The sequence below is a fragment of the Lates calcarifer genome, linkage group LG14, assembly GCF_001640805.2.
Source record: "Lates calcarifer isolate ASB-BC8 linkage group LG14, TLL_Latcal_v3, whole genome shotgun sequence".
NCBI classification, from domain to species: domain Eukaryota; kingdom Metazoa; phylum Chordata; class Actinopteri; family Centropomidae; genus Lates; species Lates calcarifer.
In genome coordinates this window covers 7988562-8007814 of record NC_066846.1, presented here as the reverse complement: position 1 = coordinate 8007814, position 19253 = coordinate 7988562, and the positions used below count along the sequence as shown (strand labels likewise).

Here is a 19253-nt window from a genome sequence, read left to right as displayed (position 1 = left end):
GTGTTGTTTGATTTCAGAAGAAACAGATGCCGTTGAGTCACCTCTGCACTCACCTCTTTTTAAAGTGCTGTGTACTGTAGACAAAATGACACAGGAAATCACCTTTTGACTTCATAGTTTTTGAACTTCTATTAGAGGATGGAAGCAGGACTTTTAGTGACTCACTATTGTTACAGGTAAATGTGAATGAAAGCCTAGGAGCAAAGCTTTGACATACCTCAGCAGAGGTACTGTAATATTGTGGATTATTGACAGCATGGATGAAATCACACTGAATGTCACTGAGAGCTCAGTAAATTTCTTTAGCTTTTAACATAATGTTATATTTCTGCTCTGTTTTTCTACCAGAACTTTAGTAACTAGACTTTTCAGTATCATTGTTTATTGAGATAGAAAAATAGGAAATCTGTAGTTACTTACTTCCTGGACGTGCTATTGTCAGTTTCTGTTGTGCAGTCTGTTGATGGTAAAGGCAGACACATATTTTGTGTGCTGTTTGCTTTTTGCTTAATATGAGTATTTATTTTTTCAGTCCAAAAACAAATAACCACTCTTACAATTCTCTGACTTTGCACACTAGCTCATGTTTCATTGGTAACAATATTTCCTGAGCATTTTCCGTACCCGGGAAAGTAATATTTTGCGACATTTCAAAAAAGCCTGTATTATTTGTTTCTGAGGTTTTCATCTACACAAGTACACAAACATATTACACCAAAATTTTTAAAGAGCGTCCCTGAAATTCAGTGGGTTTTTTGATACACAGCCGAACTGACAGACGTTTGTCGACAGTCTGAAGTGGCTGTGAACTGTGACCTTATCGGCACATCATTCATCTCAGCTGATGAGTAATGTCGACAGCCGTGTTAATGGTGGCTTTGATAGCAGATGACAGGTTGTATGAGAGCCTTTTGAGCGTCAGATCATGATCGTTGATGAGAGCTCAACCTCGGGCTGCTGTCATGCTGGATCCACTTGTTGGCTGAAATGTACTGTGGGGAAGACATTGAAGCCTTCATCACCACTGTGAGCAGATACAGTAGTTTTTCATCATTTTGTGCTTTTAAAAAAATCCTCTGGCATCGTGGTTCATCTACATTTTCATAATATAGCTGGTTGTTGTTCATTTTTCCAGACAAAGTGTGATAGCTGAGTGTCCATCATGCAGTAATTAACAGAACAGTTAGTTCTGTTGCACCATCTGTATCTACATATCACCCAGAGCAACTGTATTTGTTTCAGATGAGTGGTTCAGACAGAAATGGCTGGACTGTTACAAATTGTGTTTCAGTTGGGATTCCAGCAAAGGGCCAAAGAGCTGGTGAATGGGTCAGAGCCTCTGGCACTGAGGCGGCTTCACTGTTCAGCTCTACAGTGACCGGCGCTGCTTCAGAGAGCTGCCTTAGAGGACAAGTGGAGTGGGAAACTGTTCATTAATTTGTCACTCTGAAAACAATCATACTGCAGCATCAGACCACAGCTATTGTCAAGCAGTGTGACCCACTGCCACAAAAAATTATCTAGGTGTGATTTTTATGTACTTTACATACTTCAGTAGCTGATAGTCTATATAACAAGGTTTTAACCCTTTATATTAAGTGGTGTTGAATGGAAAAAATACACCTTAATTGATACTACAGAATAAATCACAGAGTAAAATTCAGTTTGCAGCAGCAGTGTTCTGCATCATATCAGAACTTGCTCATCTAAAATGTAGGCATTATACTGTATATGTTTAGATGAAACCATTAAATATTCCATAATCCTACTTGGCACAACAATACACATTTAGTTTGTGCATGCAGATCATGGTTGTTCCGTTTTTCCACTCTTATGGGTGTTTTGTAATTTGATAGGTGTGAAATTCTTCATAAGCTGGCTAGCTGGTTAGCATGCTAACTTCAATAGATGAAAAGAAGTGATAGAAATAGAAGTAAAACAAGAGTTAATGATGTTGTTGATTTCCATCACTGGAGACCACTCTTGGTGAGTAAAGGAATGAAGTTTGACCCTGAACTTGCAACATTTCTTCCAGACTGCTGTGTAAACAGCGGTTAATGCTAACATTAGCTGTGCAAAACTCACGTATAGCGTCTTTAACAAGTTGTGTTTGGAGATTCTTAGGTGTGATTTTCTCAGCCTTTCACTCTCAGCTGTGGTACCTTTTCACTCAATTAAATGATAGCTGCAGCTGGTAAATTCAAACCCAAATGACTGAATATCCCTTTAGAAATCTGTGGGTGACAGTTTTTCTTCTGGTCATGTTAAAATCTGGTGACTTTACTGGACAGTCCCTTGTTGTTTTGCTGCTACTGTGAATCAGTGTGATAAGATATGTTGTAGGATTAAGTTAAGATGCTTGCTCATGTAGACTGCTTTAGAGCTGTTGAGAGTAAAGGATGTTTCTCAGCAACTGCTGTTTAATGGTACTCTTGGTATTCTGAAGACATATGTAATGGTTTAACTGTAGTGATGGCACAGTCTGTTTAAGAGCCGCAGGTGCATCTACCTGGCAGGCAGCCACTCAGGCTATTAGCTCACAATCCAATGATCCCTATTTGGGGAGTAGTTGTCCTTTTCACTGCATCAACCGCAGCTCGACTTGTATCAGACTCATTCGCTGATTGCTCAGTGATATGTGTGTTTACAGATGATAAATTCCCATGACTGAGCTGTTGCACTTGCGATTTCGGGCTGTCACACTGGATGAGTCGAGCGATGCGCAGCTGCTCAGCCCTCGGGGAGAGACCGAGCTGGGAGCACATGCTGCCAATTCAGAAGGAAGAAAAGCGGCTGCAGCACAGATTATTACATTTTTGTGGTGAGAGATGTGGGTCAGGTTATGTCCTGTCGCCAACTGCCTGGAAGAGGAGGGTAAATCAGTGGGAAACACACCAGCAGTCAATTAACTGTCACTTTAACACTACAATCTCATATTGAGTCAGCAGTTTGTATCTAAGCACACCATAGAAATCTTTATCTAATTGCCAATTCACATTTGGCAAATAGACAGCATGCATGTAAACAGTACTTGAAGTAAAGAAATCCAGTGCTGAGGGAGACTCTCTCTCTCAGCATGTATGCCCATTAACTTTGTGCTCAGTGTGATCATGAGTTACACCACAGGAAAGAGTGTAACCACACAGTGGTTTCCAGTTTGGGATTGGGATCCCACCAAGCAGTGACGGGATGAATTGGAATTGGTTGTCTGGCTGTGAGATGATTAATGGGTCAGAAACATTCTTGTGAGTGTTGGATAGTTTTGGCTCAACTGGGTCAAATGAAACAATCAGAAGGGTTTTTGGGGGAATCACACTTTGGTGTTATTGCTCAAAATTCACTGACATGTAGAACTAGTGAGGGCGCTGTCCATCTTTAAAGTTGGTCATTTAGATTTTTTTTTTTTTTTTTTCAAATTCTGGGTTGAGAAAATTCTGCCTCTTCTTTAGGTAATTTAAACCCATTGGGCCACTGTTAGAGCTCCTTAAAACTGAGCTCAGACACTCCTCACATCACTGTGATTCAACTTAAGGTCTCATGGAGAGTTTGTCAAGAAAGTAGCCTTGTAATCTAATATTTAACAGCGAAACTCCAAAACTCCAGCTTATCTGCTTCATTAGGACTGTGTGGGGTTGATCAAATCAAATTTTATTTGATTCATTTCAAAGAAATGTCTTGATATCACCCTTTTGTGCCACTTTAAACCATGAGACAAATCAGAAATTTCAAAATTGAAATAAACTTCAGCGGAAAATTATGTATTCATGTATCACTCTGTCATTCATAGAGAGAAGCTGATTGAGAGAATATGTTTTCAGGGACTTTAAAACCAGCAGCAGCACCCCTCTTTTTTGCATTTTTGAATTCATGATTAGCATGTTTGAGAATATGCAGTCACTTCAGGTTTAATCTGGCCAGTCTGGTCACAGTCAGCCACACCAGTGGTAGCAGAGCAGTCTGCTGTCCTTCCCCTTGTGACTTATGAAGTGCAGTAGACCACGATGAGAAACACATTAAATTAGCAGCATTTTAAATGATGTAATACAGGAGCACAATTATAACAGCACGATGATCATTTCAGATTTCAATGCATATATGGTATTGAGCTGAAAAAAGGCATTATTGAGCAACTAATAACCTGCTATTGATCAGAACAAGAATCCCTCAAGACTAAGAAACTGATATGCCTACATTCGCACACACAAAAGATGCACATGTACCAAGGGCCCGTACAGACACTTTTATTCTAGTGTGAGCATAACGCAGACTCTATGCCTCCCTGTTACATGTTAGTCACAGAGGCTTCTTTCCAATTCAGTCGATAGGCTTCCATTAAGACGGGGTAGGCTGTCAAAGCAACCTGTGACCTCCTCTCGCCCTCTTGGAGCCCACTGGCCTGTGATGTCCGTATCAATATGAATTTCAGCCCTTTTACACCCATCAGCTGCAATTCCCAGTGTCCATTAGTCTCAAGTATCTGTTTCCTCCAACTTGTACTATTGATTTCGGTGTGTCTTTTGTTCAGAGCTCCTACACTGATCTTAAAGACTGGGACAGCCTCATAGACAGAATAGACTCTGTCACTTAGGCATCAAAGTTCCTCTGTATTCTACTTCTTAAATCATTTTCATAACTCTGAAAGCTACTTTCACTGTCTTCACTGCTCATTATAATCTTACAGCTATGTAGCTGTGTGAAGCAGCTGACATCTGATCCTGGATCAGATGTCATGCAGTTTGAAGTTGGCTAGACTGGTGCCCTCGAAGGTCAGGGCTTTTCATCTCAGAGGCCACAATGAAATGACCTGTTGTTGTCATACACAGAGGAATATCACAGCAAATATAGAAGTGCAATATGGTCTCATCTCCCCTGTGATTATAAACTCCCTGATTTTTTTTTTTTCAAAAATATTCTCCTGCATCTGTTACTAAAAAGTGTCATGATGGTCTATGACTGATGACTAATGCTTCATCTTGATAATTAGTGGGATTTAGAAAGACTGAAGTCAAAATTCTACAAGTTTATTTTCACAGGTAACAAGGTGGTGAAAATACACATAATTCAGGTAATTATTACTACAAATATTTAATATTTTGTGTTACAGTATGATGTTGCTCACTCCACAGCTGAAATCTCATATATCCTCTCTGATGAGAACTGACAGAGACTTGTTCTAAATAGTGAAAGATGATGCAGACACTTGATAAAAATAAATGTTGGATAAATATTTATATTAAAAACAGGATAGTTAAATCATTAAAGAGCAGGGCCGAGTGTTCTCTCTCACTACTAAATATAGCAACTAAATGCTACTAAATGTACCAAGTCTGGAACAAAGCACTTTCTCCTAAAGAAAGGATCTTAATGAGGTTGGTGAAATAAGTGATAGCCCAAACAAGAGTTCATCATCTGATCTATTGCTCTTATTGATAATACCAATTGATTTTGTTATCTTTTTTTCCATCAAGTAAATATGACATGCAGAGATTAAAGGTATATTTTGGTGGTTTCCTGGTGGCATAAGGCTTGAGGCACCAACCATGAACTGCAACACCCCCAGCTCACATCTGCTATTCCCCATCTCTCTCTACACTCATTTCCTCTCACCTTTGTACTGTCAGGTATCAAATTAAGACATGAAATGCCCCTAAAATGTCTGAACACATTTCTTGAAAAGTGACTAATTGATCTTATTGTTTGATGTAAATGTTACAAAGATTCATACATGAAGGCAAAGACTGAACGCTCCTTAATACAAAAGTGAAGTATTTTGTAAACCAAATTATATTAAGCCATATACATAAAAGCTGACAAACTTGTCCTGGTAGAGTATTTGCTCACTTGATTTCCACCAAAACTGAAAGTTGGACATTGAAAGAAGTAGCAAAAACCTCTATATCCCTCAAAATAAAGAGGTCATGACCCCAGTATCCTCAATCATAGCTTTGGACAAGTCTACTATGAGAGGCAGTAACTTTATTAGGGAGAATAGATATGTGCAGTTTGTTGTAATCACAGTAATGACATATGTTTCCAAAGTAGTGCAAAAGCAATTTTCCCCCAGGTACCTTTGTCCTCCCACTGCTTCCTCTCCACTGTGAGTCCAGTATTTCCAAAGTGTGAAGAGCATATGCTGACATTTGGTCGCTCTTCACTCCTGTGACATATTTGCCACTAGGGGGCCTTCGGGGGATGAGATTAGATATTCATTTACACAGTAGGCCGGCTCCTATGAGAGGAAGATGGATGACCTTTGGCTTTATTTATGTCGTTGCCACTCGTGCAGAGCCTTTTCATCAGATACGATCATTGTAATCCCTCAGCCCCCATTCAATTTACAGAGGCACTCTGTCACTGCAGACCACTAAAGTCGACGAAATTAATGGATCAATAACCCCTCTGAAAGCCTGGAGGGAGAGTCCAGATCCCTTCAGTCGCTATCAAGTTACTAGTCATAATGAATGGGGTGTTGTTTATGTTGTAAAGTGCAGCGTCACTGAGTTCTTTGAACAAACCACCCCCTTAGCCAGAGCTTAGTACACCACTGGACAGATTTTTCAGGGATGTGATGGGGACATGGTAAAATGGAAACATGTAAAAAAAATTTGTCATGAATATAAAGGAAGGCGTATTAGGAAGTGGTGCCAGAAAGACTAAACCAAAACCATGATACTGATTAGAGGTTTATTCAAGGTCGACAACAGGAAAAGAAGCTTCATATTTCTCAGGACGAATTGATGAGTGGATACAGTGCAAAAAGAAGAGTTTAGTATAACCAGTGCACCTTTACTCTTTAATCTTTAATGCACAAAGTTTATTCAGACATGAAATATGACTGAATATGACCTGTAGTCTGACAGTTCAGACTCTCTTTCTCAGTGTCAGTCTCATGTCATGTTTTCCATCTTTACCCATTTATTCACTCCCTTTTGAGTTTTGCGAGTCTCCACAGACTTAGGTTTGGAGCAAGTTGTGTCTTTTGTTCTGAGGCATGCATACAAAAGCAAAAACACATTTGAACACTAAAACTGAAATTTTATCTCCCTGTAGGATTATGTCAGCACAATCGAAAAACATTAGCTCAGGGTGAGAAAAGAATTAAAGATTAAAAATCTGGCTCTTTCAGGATTTCCTGTTGAATCAGTGGGTCAAGTGAAACCATGTATACAGCATGATGGTTTATTTAGGTTTTTATAAGTTAGGGTGCTGCCTCTGACAGTCTTGAGTTGAGTCTTGGATTCTAGTTCAGTCTGTAGCTGATGTTAACTGCTTTGTTCAGTCAAGTATAAAACTAAACCTGACTAAGAACTGCTTAAAACAGCACAAATCAATATTTTCATATGAACATTGGGTCAAATGACTGGGTGTCCTGTGAAGGGAGCTGCTTATAATGATCATCCAACTCTGCAGGTCTGTTCAGCTTAGCTGAGCTTCTCAGCATCTTTAAGCTAATTGTTTTAGTTTTACTGCCCGTGGCTTCAATGCTTTGGTCCCATCTCACAGCTCTCAATAATCCTGTTTCCAACTGCAGCAGACAGCTAGTTTCAGCAAGAAAAACTCACTAAGTGACAAAATTAGCAGCTAGCTGTTGGAGTGTAGCGGAGTATTTAGCAGCTAACATCTCCCTCAGGAGGTGGTGGAGACGGCCTTACATTTGTTTATTTGTGAGAATGATGACTCCAAATGTTGCTAAGTGTTTGCTTTATGTGAAAACGGGCTAATGTTTGCTAACATGCTGCTCGCAATTCTACCTTTGTGTTTCTGTTGCCACCATGTGGCCATAAAAAGAATCACACAGCTTTTTAAGCAACGTGCAGCTACTATAAATCGCAGTGTGGCGTGTTGTCAGTTACTGGTGGAAAGCTCCAGCTTTATACGCTGAAATGTGGTTTCAAATTACCGACATCTGGTATGGTGTATAGGTTGCATTACTCTTGATTTTTAAATTCAATTGACAATATCATGTTGAAGTTTAAACTGGCTATACAGTATTTGGCAACCTTTCGAACTACCCTATCATTATCTCAGTTTCCTGTCACTCTCCATTGTCTATTACAGTATATGTGCCAAGACTAGGCTTAAAAAGCAGTTATAGTATTTTACAGCAGTTACCGCTCAGCTCTAATACATCATGTTAACAAAATTAAACTCAATCCTCACAGTTAGTGGCCACTGCTGCGTCAGATCCAGCCTATCTCGAGGCAGCTCTAACAGTAATTGGTAGTAATTATAAATCCCGTCTGAGAATGCACAAAGAAAGCTCACGGCAAAACAGGCCTGTTTTTCAGTGTGGAGTGCCAAGTAGTGTGAATGTAGATTAATGGGTCATTATCAGGGTTATTAAACAACTATTCAGACGTTCGGGTCTGGTTACGAACAAGGACAGTTGTGAACGATTGATATGGAAATCTCAATCAAAGCTGTCACCCAGTGTTAAGGAGATGAAATGGGATCTGACAGCACGTCAACCTCTTCGAGACGAAGACAAGATGATGAGCCGTTAGCCAACGCACATGCAAGTGTAGTACAGGAAGAGGTGCTAATATGATTGCAGTATGTACAAACATTGGTCTCCATTTACTTCCTCTGTGTTCTCAATGTGATTTAAAATGACTTATCCAAAATTCAAAGGGTCATTTAACAGGAACTCTGATGGTAAAATGAAGCCATAGCGGTCAGGTCACATCTCCACATTTGCATGCTAGTGGCATGAGAGAAACTCCCACCACAATCATTCAGTGGGACCACATTATCACTTGCAATTCGGGATCAATGATTTCAAACAATAGCGCTCAGCATTCATACATTTAACAGTGAATGGAAACCATGTGCTGTGTGGGTTACTGATGGTCAAACTGGAGAAACGTGCTGACAGCTCTGGATGGCCTTGAGGTGCACATCAGCCCAGAATAACTCTGCCAGACTCGCAGCTCTATTTCTTTTTGCAGAAAAACCGTCTTTGTTGCCACTGTTGGCAGTAAGTCAATTGCATGTATTAAACTACCCCACAATGCTCACCAGTCATCGATAGCCCTAAATGAGTGCATATGGTGTCTTGGCTTTGGGCGTCTTTTTGATCAGGTTGAGATTTTAATGGATTTTTCTTCGCCTCTGACAGACGAGGCTGGGGGTTTTTTGAGCCTGGCTCGGGGCAGACTGCGAACCAGCCGGTGGGGTCATTTGAACCTTGTGGTTGCAGAGCAGAGTGCTGAGACACAAAGAGCCAACGCTGCGTTCACAAGTGTCCGACAGCGGGAGAGTCAGGAAGTCTGGCGACTGTAAACCCCACCCGACCCCACCCCCCATCTCAGACACACTCCAAGACACGCCAAGCGGGCACTTCAGCGCACACACACCTGCACTACTACACTTGTGAGGACATTGTTTTTTACTTACATTATCTGCAGACTGACTTTAACCATAACTGATCCATCTATAAACCTTTACCCTGCTCTTAACCTAGTGGTCATTACTATAACCTTTAAGTGACAGTCCTTAATTTAAATGTAAACAAACAAGTAAAAAACACAAAACTGACTAAACGACCAAATCTGAATTATTAATGTTTCATTATTAATTATTAGTCTTACATTGATAATGTTTATGAACCCTTGTGGAAAATAGGTATTTAGTTTGAATTACAATCAAACAAGTAACTATTTATTTATGTATGTGAATATACTTCAATTTTACATGAACACACAAAGGGGGTCTTCAACTCTAAAACCCATTATAAAGTCTTAACCCTGAAATTATAGTATATTATGTCATTCTTAATGCAGTGATTGAAAATAGATGCTTTGCAAACTTGTACATTTATGCAGGTGTTTCTACACGGAGACTTCATGCATTTGCTTAAAACTGGAATTACTGCTGGTAAATTTGAGCTAAATGCACAAACTTGCAAACCCGAGTTTACTCGTAGAAATTTAAATGTCCATCATTTACAAAATTAAACTTGGAAGTGCTGCTCACAGATATTAAATATCTAAGTATGTTAGTGTACAACAGAGTCTAAACGTGCAGACTTACTATTAACAATGATATAATGTTCCATAATTTTAGGGCTAACATTTGACTATAGAGTTAGTCATATATATTTGAGGTATCGATATAAATAAGTTTAGTATTAAATGGAAAATCATTACTAGTTTTTAAAAAATCAGGTCTTCATTCAAAATATACAGATGATAAATAAATTAATCATAAATAAATTTGTAAATATTACTAATGTAACATTACACCTGAATATGCAAGCTTGTAACACATTACAGAACTTAAATCTACAAGTTTATAATAGTGAGATTACAAGTACTATTAGCACTACTTTCAAGCACAACTATGACAGATTTAATATTACATTTAAATAAACAGGTAACTTTATGGGGGCTGGATTTTTCATCCACAGATATAACAGTATGAAGAGATATTTGTCCCCATAATGACAAATACATAGCACTCATATACGCAAGACTTTGACTTTCTGTTAGTTTTCAGCTCACTGTAAGAAATTACTGTAATCCACACTGGCTTCATTGTCATGTAATTATAGGAAGAATGATTCAGACTGCCATTTAATTAGTGATATAATTTTAAAAGGTATTAACATGAATAGTATTAATGTGAAAGCAATGAAGCAATAGATGGATTTTCAAAGGTCTCCTGCCAGTTTGTTGGACAAAGAGATGCTAAAATCCAGTCCAACTGTGGTGTTAAAGGCTTAGAAGGATCTGCAACAGTTTAGTTGGTACCATGCTGCTTTTACTTGACGCTTGTAAACAAGTTCAAAATGATATTAGCACTTATAATTACTACACTGATAATTAAAGATTTTAATTAATTACATCTTTGCTCTCAAACAAGAAAGAGATAACACTTAAAATGTGTTACGTGTGACACAACAGCAAAAACACTACAAAAAATCTGAATTGGTATTAGTTAATATTTTTGTATTTTTTCTCATTTTTAAGTTTTAATCTCAAGATTTTCAAAAAATATTCCTTAAAATCAGAGCAACAACTACTCACGTCCTTTACGCAAAGCAACATCCCAGTTCCATTGTGGAGAATAATGAGATACAGTACAACTCTACATGCACAGCAAAGGTAGACAGGAATTTAGTAGAGAAAACAACAGATTTGCAGGCAGACTAAGTGGTTGAGTGAACAGGTTAACAGCGATGGGGCCTTGAATGGCTGTGACAGGGAGAAAGCAGTGAGAGGTTCCAGCACTGAAGGGGGAAGTGACCCGGAAACGGTGTGTAAGTGCAGCTTGCTGGGCCCTTTAGGAAAAATCTCTCCAGAAGCACTGATGCAAGTCCACCTAAATACACATTTCTCTTATTTCTCTCTGCAGAGATGCAGACGCTCTAAAGGCAAAGAAAAACAGGTAGTGGGGAACCTCTGACTGTGTTTTTTTTTTTTTTTTTTTTTTACCTACAGACTGTCACAAAAACTCCTGATTCTTTAATCTCAGCTTTTTCCAGCACTTAGAAAACATTTATTCTCTCTCTTTCAAATAAAAATGATTAATATGAAACAGCACTGAAATTGTGCAGCATCATTACAGGATTCATACCGTGACAAATCAGCCCATACTGTCACTGTGTGGTGACTTCATAGCTTGCTGTGAGCCACCTCACTGATGTGTAAATTGATCAACAATAAGTGCGGACTTATGTGATAGCTTAGCCTGTCATTGACTGTGTTTCTACACACATAAAGAAACATTTTTCATCCTAATTTGCTATGTCGTTGTTTTACTAAACAAACTTAATTTGTAACTTTTTTGTTTGTTTACATTATTTACTCACTATAAAAGACTCCCAAAGAAGGGCCACGGTCCAGTAGAAGCAAATGTGTGATTAAAAAAACAAAAAAACAAAACAGTCTACACACACACACACACACACACACATATATATATATATATATATATATATGCTTGAATCTGTGACTGTTACTACATTCTGTTCATTAACGCAAGCAAGCAAACAAAACATGAAAAAATAAAAATAAAAACAACCAGTCTCAATCGGACCTGTAGCCCAATACAGATTACCTCCCGCTGCCTCTTTATCAATTTTGGATTGATATAAAAATTGCAGAAGTCAGTGTAATTATGTCTATTACTTAAGAAATTATCTTTTGTAATCCTCTCAGTTTAGGGTAAAGACAAATTATGCTCCACATTTTACATTTTCTTAAATTTGATAGCAGCCTTCTCAGCTTTAAATAGTAGAATAATTGATCACTCTAGTGAATTTAATTTCAAGATAAAAAGTGCTTCTTTTTTTCCCAACCCACTGAACCAGTCTGAGTAAAGTTACTTGAATGAAGCAATATGGTCTCAACAAAGAGTGTTATAAGATTAAGCCTTTGATACATGGAGCAGGAAAATCCTGAGAGTAGTTCACACACTGAAATGTCTAAATGCAGTTTTAAGAGAAATGGGATCCACATACCCTTGAGTTTCTATATTTGACTTTTGAAATCTCTTAAGTCCAGTTCAGGGTCTTTTATACTCTCTAACAATAAAGAATCAGGCGTCAGTACAAAAAACAGAGACTGTAAAGTTACAAGTTTACAACACAGAAATGTACAACTTGTAGAGAGTGGTGGCAATTTGACACTTCACTGCAAAGTTGAATGTGTATGGAGGCAGCGATTACATGATATGCAGTTAAAGGGGATACATGAATAAGGGAAGTGACCTGTTGATGTAAATGATTTTGACTTTAGCCTGTATGTACTGAGAAATTATCTTTAACAAGTCCTGTTCGTTCGTTATGAAGCAGATAAAGTCACCCGGAGCCCAAATCCAGTCATTTGTCGACTCTATATTGATTGAACATTACGGTTTAAGAAACAACGACCTCCGACTTTGGCACTAAAGAGGAAAAAGCTTAACTTTAACTTTGTTATTGCCAAGAATGACAAAAATGTTCTACACTCTCTAAAATAACGCAAAAGTGTTTCAACTTATAACCTGGAACCAAATGCACTATGGGAATTAAATTTATGCCTGTATAAAATGAAGCACAATATAAAAAAAGTCTAATGTGGAGGTTCGTTTTTTATAACCACTTTTGTCCTGATAACATTCACTTTTAAGTCAACACACTGCAAAAAAAAAAAAATGCAAATATTACACTTTTTATTGCAAAATCCATCATTGTCATGATATAATAACTGTATTCACAGTTCAACAGTCTGTCATAAGAAAGATCGCGTGAAAACAAACGAGAAAAGTGTTTAAGGACGACAATAATAAGGCCATATAAATACAAATGAAGTGTTGCTCCACAGAAACTCTTTGAAATCTCAACACAGGAAATGAAGGAAAAAAAAAACGACAGAAAGTATTATTGCGGGGTAACAAAGTAGATGCAGCATCACTCTGAAGGACAAGATGAACGTACATTCAGTCAGATGGCATTACTGCGCAAAGGAAAACTGCTCCGAGGAACTTTAATGCATGCACGATAAATTTTCTATTCAAAATATCCTACGCTTTGAAAATATAATAATAATAATAATATAAAACCATTTGGGGAAGGATAAAAAGTGGCACATGCATGTCTTGAATTAGTTGATATGTTGACATCAAAGTTTGGAGATTTTATAAACTCAAAAAATAATCAAATAAAATAAAATAAGTGACAGGCTTATCTAAAGCCAAACCGGTGGGGTAGCTGTATGTCGGAGTGTCCACACACTCAACCATCCCACACACACACACACACACACACGGAGTCATCAGTCCGCATCAAACAGGCCAAAGTATTTGCCAGTGTTGGAGAAATAGATGTAAGGCGCAGCGTTCGCAGTCGGGTACATGACGGGGAAAGGCATGGGTAACAAACATCCGCCCAGCAGGCTGCTGTCTTTGTAAAAAGTCGGTAATTGCACATTTTTCCCCGCATCTGAGAGGTGCTCGGCGGCCAGCGGGCCCTCCATGTCCGTGGACAACTGTCTCTTGAGCTTGTTGCGCCGGTTCTGGAACCAGATTTTCACCTGGGTCTCGGTGAGCTGCAGGGAGCTGGCGAGGCACGCTCTCTCCGAGCTGCTCAGATAGCGCTTCATGTCGAAAGTCGCCTCCAGCTGAAATATCTGTCTCTTGGAGAAGATGGTGCGCGTCTTCTTCTTCACCATGGCTTTGGTGTCGGCGGTGTTCTGTTGCTGTTGCTGCTGCTGCTCGGATGCGTCCTCGGCGCTGTGCGCACTTTGCGCCCCGGGACAGGAGCCAGCGGTCAGCGGCGCTGTGTTTTCCCCGCGGTCCGCGCGGTGGATTCTGGGCGTCGCTGTGAATGAAGCGACAAAACGTGCTTTGATGCAGCGATAAAGTCAAGCACACACTCCTGTCAGTGCGTGCGCAAATACACATGCGAAGAGGCTGCACAGTTACTGAGTTAATTAACAAAAAATAAAGAAATAACGACCTCTAATCCGACATTTTCAGAAAATAATCTTACTTCTTAGCGTCTTTCTATTGTTTGACATTTTAAAAATCCATCTTTACGCACGTTTGCGCACCATTCTACCTCTAAGCAGTTAAAAATGTGCATATTCCCTATAAAAATATATCGATCACTTTGGATAAAATACTTCAGAGAGAGAAAATTCAATTCCCAGAGTTACCTGTCTCCTCTGACCCGCTGTCACGTCTCCTCCGGACGTCCCACACCTCCTCACATCGCGCCTGAAAGTCATTCCTACATCCACTGTCCCTCTGCCCCCTCGAGCCGCCAAACTCCCCCCCGCTGTCCCGCTCCTTCAGGTTGAGGATGTTGTCGATGGTGAACGTCAAAGAAGCGTTCCGACCCGGGGCGTCCTCTTTGCTCATATTCCCCGGCATCTCATCCGAGGTTCCTCCGAGATTCCTCCGAAACAACCGACGTCTCCGGACGCTCCGAGCACCATCGCTCCTCGGCTGCGACTAGCGCGCGGGGGAGCCGGCGCGACGCTCTTCAACGACCCGGAAGACTGCGGTTTAGCAGCTTTTGATTGGCGAGGGAGGTTTTTTTTTGTGGGGCAGATGAGGGCGGGATGCAGATTTCCGTCTGGCTGCCATATTGTGGCTTTAAACACTTTCCTGTCATCAGAGTTCACGTGTGCCTGCTCAGTGCACCGAGCAAATTCAAGACATTGCATGATTCATGTTGGGCAGAGTTTTTGAAGCTTGGAGTTGGCATCTCTGCAGGGATCTAGCACTGATATGTTGTTGACATCCACATGTCAGTTTGACCACTCTCTGACTGCTGGGTCATGAGAATTATGGGACCTAAAGATGGTTCAGGGGCCACATAAGCTTTACCTCAGTGCAGTAACTTGTGTTGCTTGTGTTTGTTTCTATCATCTCTTTAATCCAATATCTGAATTAGTCCATGAACCCATCTTAATTTAGTCTACTGGTGGCTGTGCTTATCAAGCTTACACACTTCCATCCTTAAATCGTACAAACCTATAGGCTTAATTTCATTGCTTTTACACAGGAAATCAAACACTTACCACGTAACCACAAAACAATTTGTGCATAGATTTTATTCACACGTGAACACATCAGTGTACAAAAGTCTGTATTAAAATCTTCTTAAATAAAACAAATGTGTAAATCAAAGATTATTGCTAATATGTGCCCATGCTCACAGCTATCAGAAGTCACAAACACCAAAATGCCTTTTCATCAATGATCAAGTTTCTACACTTTGAGGAGCAGTCCAGTCATACAGTGCAATCTATTCCCATGTTATGTGTATAAGGTTAAATAAGGGTCAAATTATTCTAGAACTTGGGAAAAAATGTTCAGATGAATTTGAAAACCTGCGGCAAAATTTGAACACGTGGAAAAGTTGCACAGTGAGGTTACACAAGAAATTTAATGTGTAAATTGTGGCAGTGATTTTGTCTGTAAAGAGCTAAAATCCTTACCTGTAAAGTGTGTTTGAATGTGAATTCAGCGTCACACACAGTGTGGGAACTTTGAGTTTCATGGTTTTATGCTTTGAATCTGTACTCAGGCGTTCACAAATGCTTTTTTTGTGTGTGTAACCTCTCAATTGATATCACATGTGCACACATTAATATTTCAGCATTCCCAAATTTGCTCTTCAGCTGGTATTTCTTATGCAGAGTTTTGTCGCAGGTATATATCAGCTGATGTCCAATCACAATGTTTGAAATTACTTTTGAACATAATTCCACAAGCCTAAAACATTACTGACCCTTATTTGTTCCAATATGCACGTGGGTCATCCACACAATTATGAACAAAACATCACAAAATAGAGCTATATCAAAATCCTGTGTGATCACGTCTTCATTTAGGCCTGAGGACAACACTGTGGGCAACTTAAATGGTCAAAAAATATCTATCACTGTTATTAAATCTAGCAGTGAATCTTTAAAAAATGACAGGTTATTAAAATTAATTGAGAAAAGCACTGCTACTATGGAGAAATTGTCTTGTTTTGAGGATTGATTGATGAGTGATTCACCTTAATCTAAACTCGGATGTACTTATTTAAGTTGCTTCAATAAAAAATCCAAAAGAGACAGTAAATAACTGGATGATTTATCCCCGGTGCGTTAGCAGAGGTTAATTTTTGCATATCTTTATTTGACTCATTGTTGTCCGAAGAGTCACAAGAAGGCTAAGCCGAGTAGCCTTAATGTCTCCTCCACCCTTAAAGTGACACCAGTCCGGACATCTGTGGTGTTACAAACGACACTGGATGGGTGAAGTGAGCAGTCAATGGATAATTAATAGAATTAGAGAAGCCAACCACGGATGGCGAGGCTTGGGGCAGGCTGGTCAGCGTCACAGGTGTGCTGACGCTCTCGCGATACAGCACGGGAACCCTGACGACCCTCTGCGTGGCGTAGGGAACGGCTACTGCTGCTGTGCTGCTGCTAGCCTCCATGTCTTCGGCAATCTGCCTCTTCCACTTGTTCCTGCGGTTCTGAAACCAGATCTTCACCTGGGTCTCGGTGAGCTGCAGTGAGGCGGCCAGCCCGGCCCGCTCCGAGCTGCTCAGGTAGCGTTTCAGGTCGAAAGTGGACTCCAGCTGGAAGACCTGGCTGCGGCTGAACACGGTGCGGGTTTTCTTCTTTCGTGCCACTTTTGTGTCACCTGAGAAGAAGAAGAGGGAGAGATTTTAGTAAATGTAACTGGATACAACTCCTGACAGTGTCGCTTTAACTGGGGGGGTTTGAGACATAACTGAATCTTCTATCATAATAAAGGTAATTCTATATTGCATTATTGATAAGTTTAAAGGTTAAATTTCAAAGCAGGTAATGTCAACTGAGAAACAGTTAAATAAAATACCCAGATGGCAATGTCTGATTTCAGCTAATACAGTGGGTTAAATGCCTGAATATCCAATTGTTTACCATATTTGTTTCAGTGTTTATAATGGATCATGTCTTGATCAGGCTAAATATAAATATGTATTTATTACAGGTAACATTTAGCTTCCGTAGTGTTGTATCAGTTAACTGTAGATTTAAATATGTAATCAATATAATACCTCCAGGACTGATAGAGATGTAATCAAGATATCAGTATTAAAAAGCAGCATAATTTAGGTAGTAAAAAATTGTTCCTGGATGCGCACCTGTAACTGTATCTGCACCAAATGTTCGTCCCCGGCTCATGCTCTATCCCTTCACCAAGTTTGGTGCAAATACGTTCAGTACTTTTTGCATAATCCTGCTGACAAATAACCAAAAAGAAAAAAAATACGGAAGTAAAACGGTGCCCATGGCAGTTTTGGCTCACATAGTCCCAGGAACTCTTTGCTACACCCCTGCTATTTCATGTGGAACTTGTGAAAACGATTAATATGTTGATTTCTGCAGCACAAACAAATGTATGGTAACTATGAACCCCTCTACAAAACAAAAATGTCTCCTATATTCCAGCGACAACAACAAAATCAGTCGAGTCTGCAGCCTGTCATCGCGGCGGTTCGAGTGAGAATTTCACCATGGCGCATGCGTGTTTTCCACAGAGCCCAAGGTGGACTATGTTTTAGGATGTAGTGCGAGTCTGTTTGCTTTGGCCTCACCTGGGTCACTACTGTTCTCTCGAGAGAGGCAGGGGGAGCGCGCGTCGTCCTCTCTGTCATCCGTCAAACTATCGTCTCCCTTCTCCTCAGGTTCATCGTTCTCCTCCGCCCGCCCCGCCGTTAAAGTCGGTGAATCCCGGTCGTTGCTTAGCAGAGCTTCTCTGCGTTCATCCGAGTAGGTGGCCTTGACCCCGGGACCTGGGAAGAACATGGAGAGAAAAGAAAACAAAGTCACTTTTAAACACGATTTTCGGACTTCACCCCCACCCCTCCCCCGAAAAAAACACTCCAAAGACACCGTTTCACATTTTGACCGGCGGGGAAATCACGCGCATTAATGCCCCCAGTCCTTTCCAGGATTATAAATAAGCATCAGCTCTTCACTTCTGGTCTATTTGAAGCACCAAGGGTGAGACTGTAGTATGGGTGTCAGACACTGTTGGCTCGCACGGGGCTGATAACTGGGGAGTTGGGGTGTTTTTACGCGCTAAAACAGGGACAGAAAAACGTGCCACAGCCCGTGTGTCATGTCCACTTGTGGCCTGTCAAAGCACTTTGAGAAAATAATGAGTTAGCTGCTGTTGTCGCCTAATTTTGAACCATGTGGTATCTATAGACTTTTACGCACGGGATAGGATGGTTTTATATCATTATACATGAGTGATCATTTTCTAACTGAGCGATTAGTTCGATCAGATGTAAATGTTTTCTCACAGGAGAAATTAAAAGGACAATTAACTGATGGCTGGACTGGACACTCACTTCTTGAGCTGCCGTTCGCCGTGTTTGGTGATGTCCCTCTCCACTTCAGCGCCTCGCTGTCGTTCAAACGTCTCGTCTCCAGTCCCGGACAGATCACCGGGCCGTGTGCTGCAACTTTGAAGCCCGAGGTCTCCACCCGCTCCTGGGCCGGAGCCCCTCTGTCCGTAGTTCCTAGCAAATTCTCAATGTAAAAAGACGAACCTCTAGATGGAGGAAAAGGCTTCGATGTCGGCGCTTTATCGTCCAGCATTTTGATTTTTTTCTGTCCTTCCCCAGGCAGACTGTTCGCCCTTTTAAAAACAGATCTGGAAATTATAAAATCATTCCCGAGAATGTGTCTCCCGCTGATCCGCGTAAACCGCTCCGACGCGATCCATGAGAGCAAAGAGAGCTCAAGCCTCAGTTGCAGGGGATCCAGACA

The 19253-nt window shown here is 40.3% G+C and overlaps 2 protein-coding genes across 2 annotated transcripts; both read right to left on the bottom strand.

The window, feature by feature from the left end:
* Positions 1-13185: 13185 nt before the first annotated feature.
* Positions 13186-15069, bottom strand: LOC108879965 (homeobox protein HMX2-like). The gene is made up of 2 exons (XM_018671412.2): positions 14640-15069; positions 13186-14302 (listed from the first exon to the last, which is right to left on the bottom strand). The coding sequence occupies exons 1-2, from the start codon at positions 14854-14856 to the stop codon at positions 13758-13760; spliced, it is 762 nt and encodes a 253-aa protein (XP_018526928.1). The 5' UTR covers positions 14857-15069; the 3' UTR covers positions 13186-13757.
* Positions 15070-15544: 475 nt separating this feature from the next.
* Positions 15545-18333, bottom strand: LOC108879964 (homeobox protein HMX1-like). Its single transcript, XM_018671411.2, has 2 exons — positions 18071-18333; positions 15545-17130 (listed from the first exon to the last, which is right to left on the bottom strand). The coding sequence occupies exons 1-2, from the start codon at positions 18279-18281 to the stop codon at positions 16685-16687; spliced, it is 657 nt and encodes a 218-aa protein (XP_018526927.2). The 5' UTR covers positions 18282-18333; the 3' UTR covers positions 15545-16684.
* Between the last annotated feature and the right edge of the window lie 920 nt (positions 18334-19253).

Bases quoted from the DNA above. Each gene is read 5' to 3' on its own strand.
- LOC108879965 (XM_018671412.2), bottom strand. From the start codon at position 14,856: ATGCCGGGGAATATGAGCAAAGAGGACGCCCCGGGTCGGAACGCTTCT. The intron at 14,303-14,639 runs GTAACTCTGGGA...CTTCATTCACAG, and splicing joins CAGCGGGTCAGAGGAGACAG to CGACGCCCAGAATCCACCGC.
- LOC108879964 (XM_018671411.2), bottom strand. From the start codon at position 18,281: ATGTTCTTCCCAGGTCCCGGGGTCAAGGCCACCTACTCGGATGAACGC. The intron at 17,131-18,070 runs GTGAGGCCAAAG...TCTTCTTCTCAG, and splicing joins AGAGAACAGTAGTGACCCAG to GTGACACAAAAGTGGCACGA.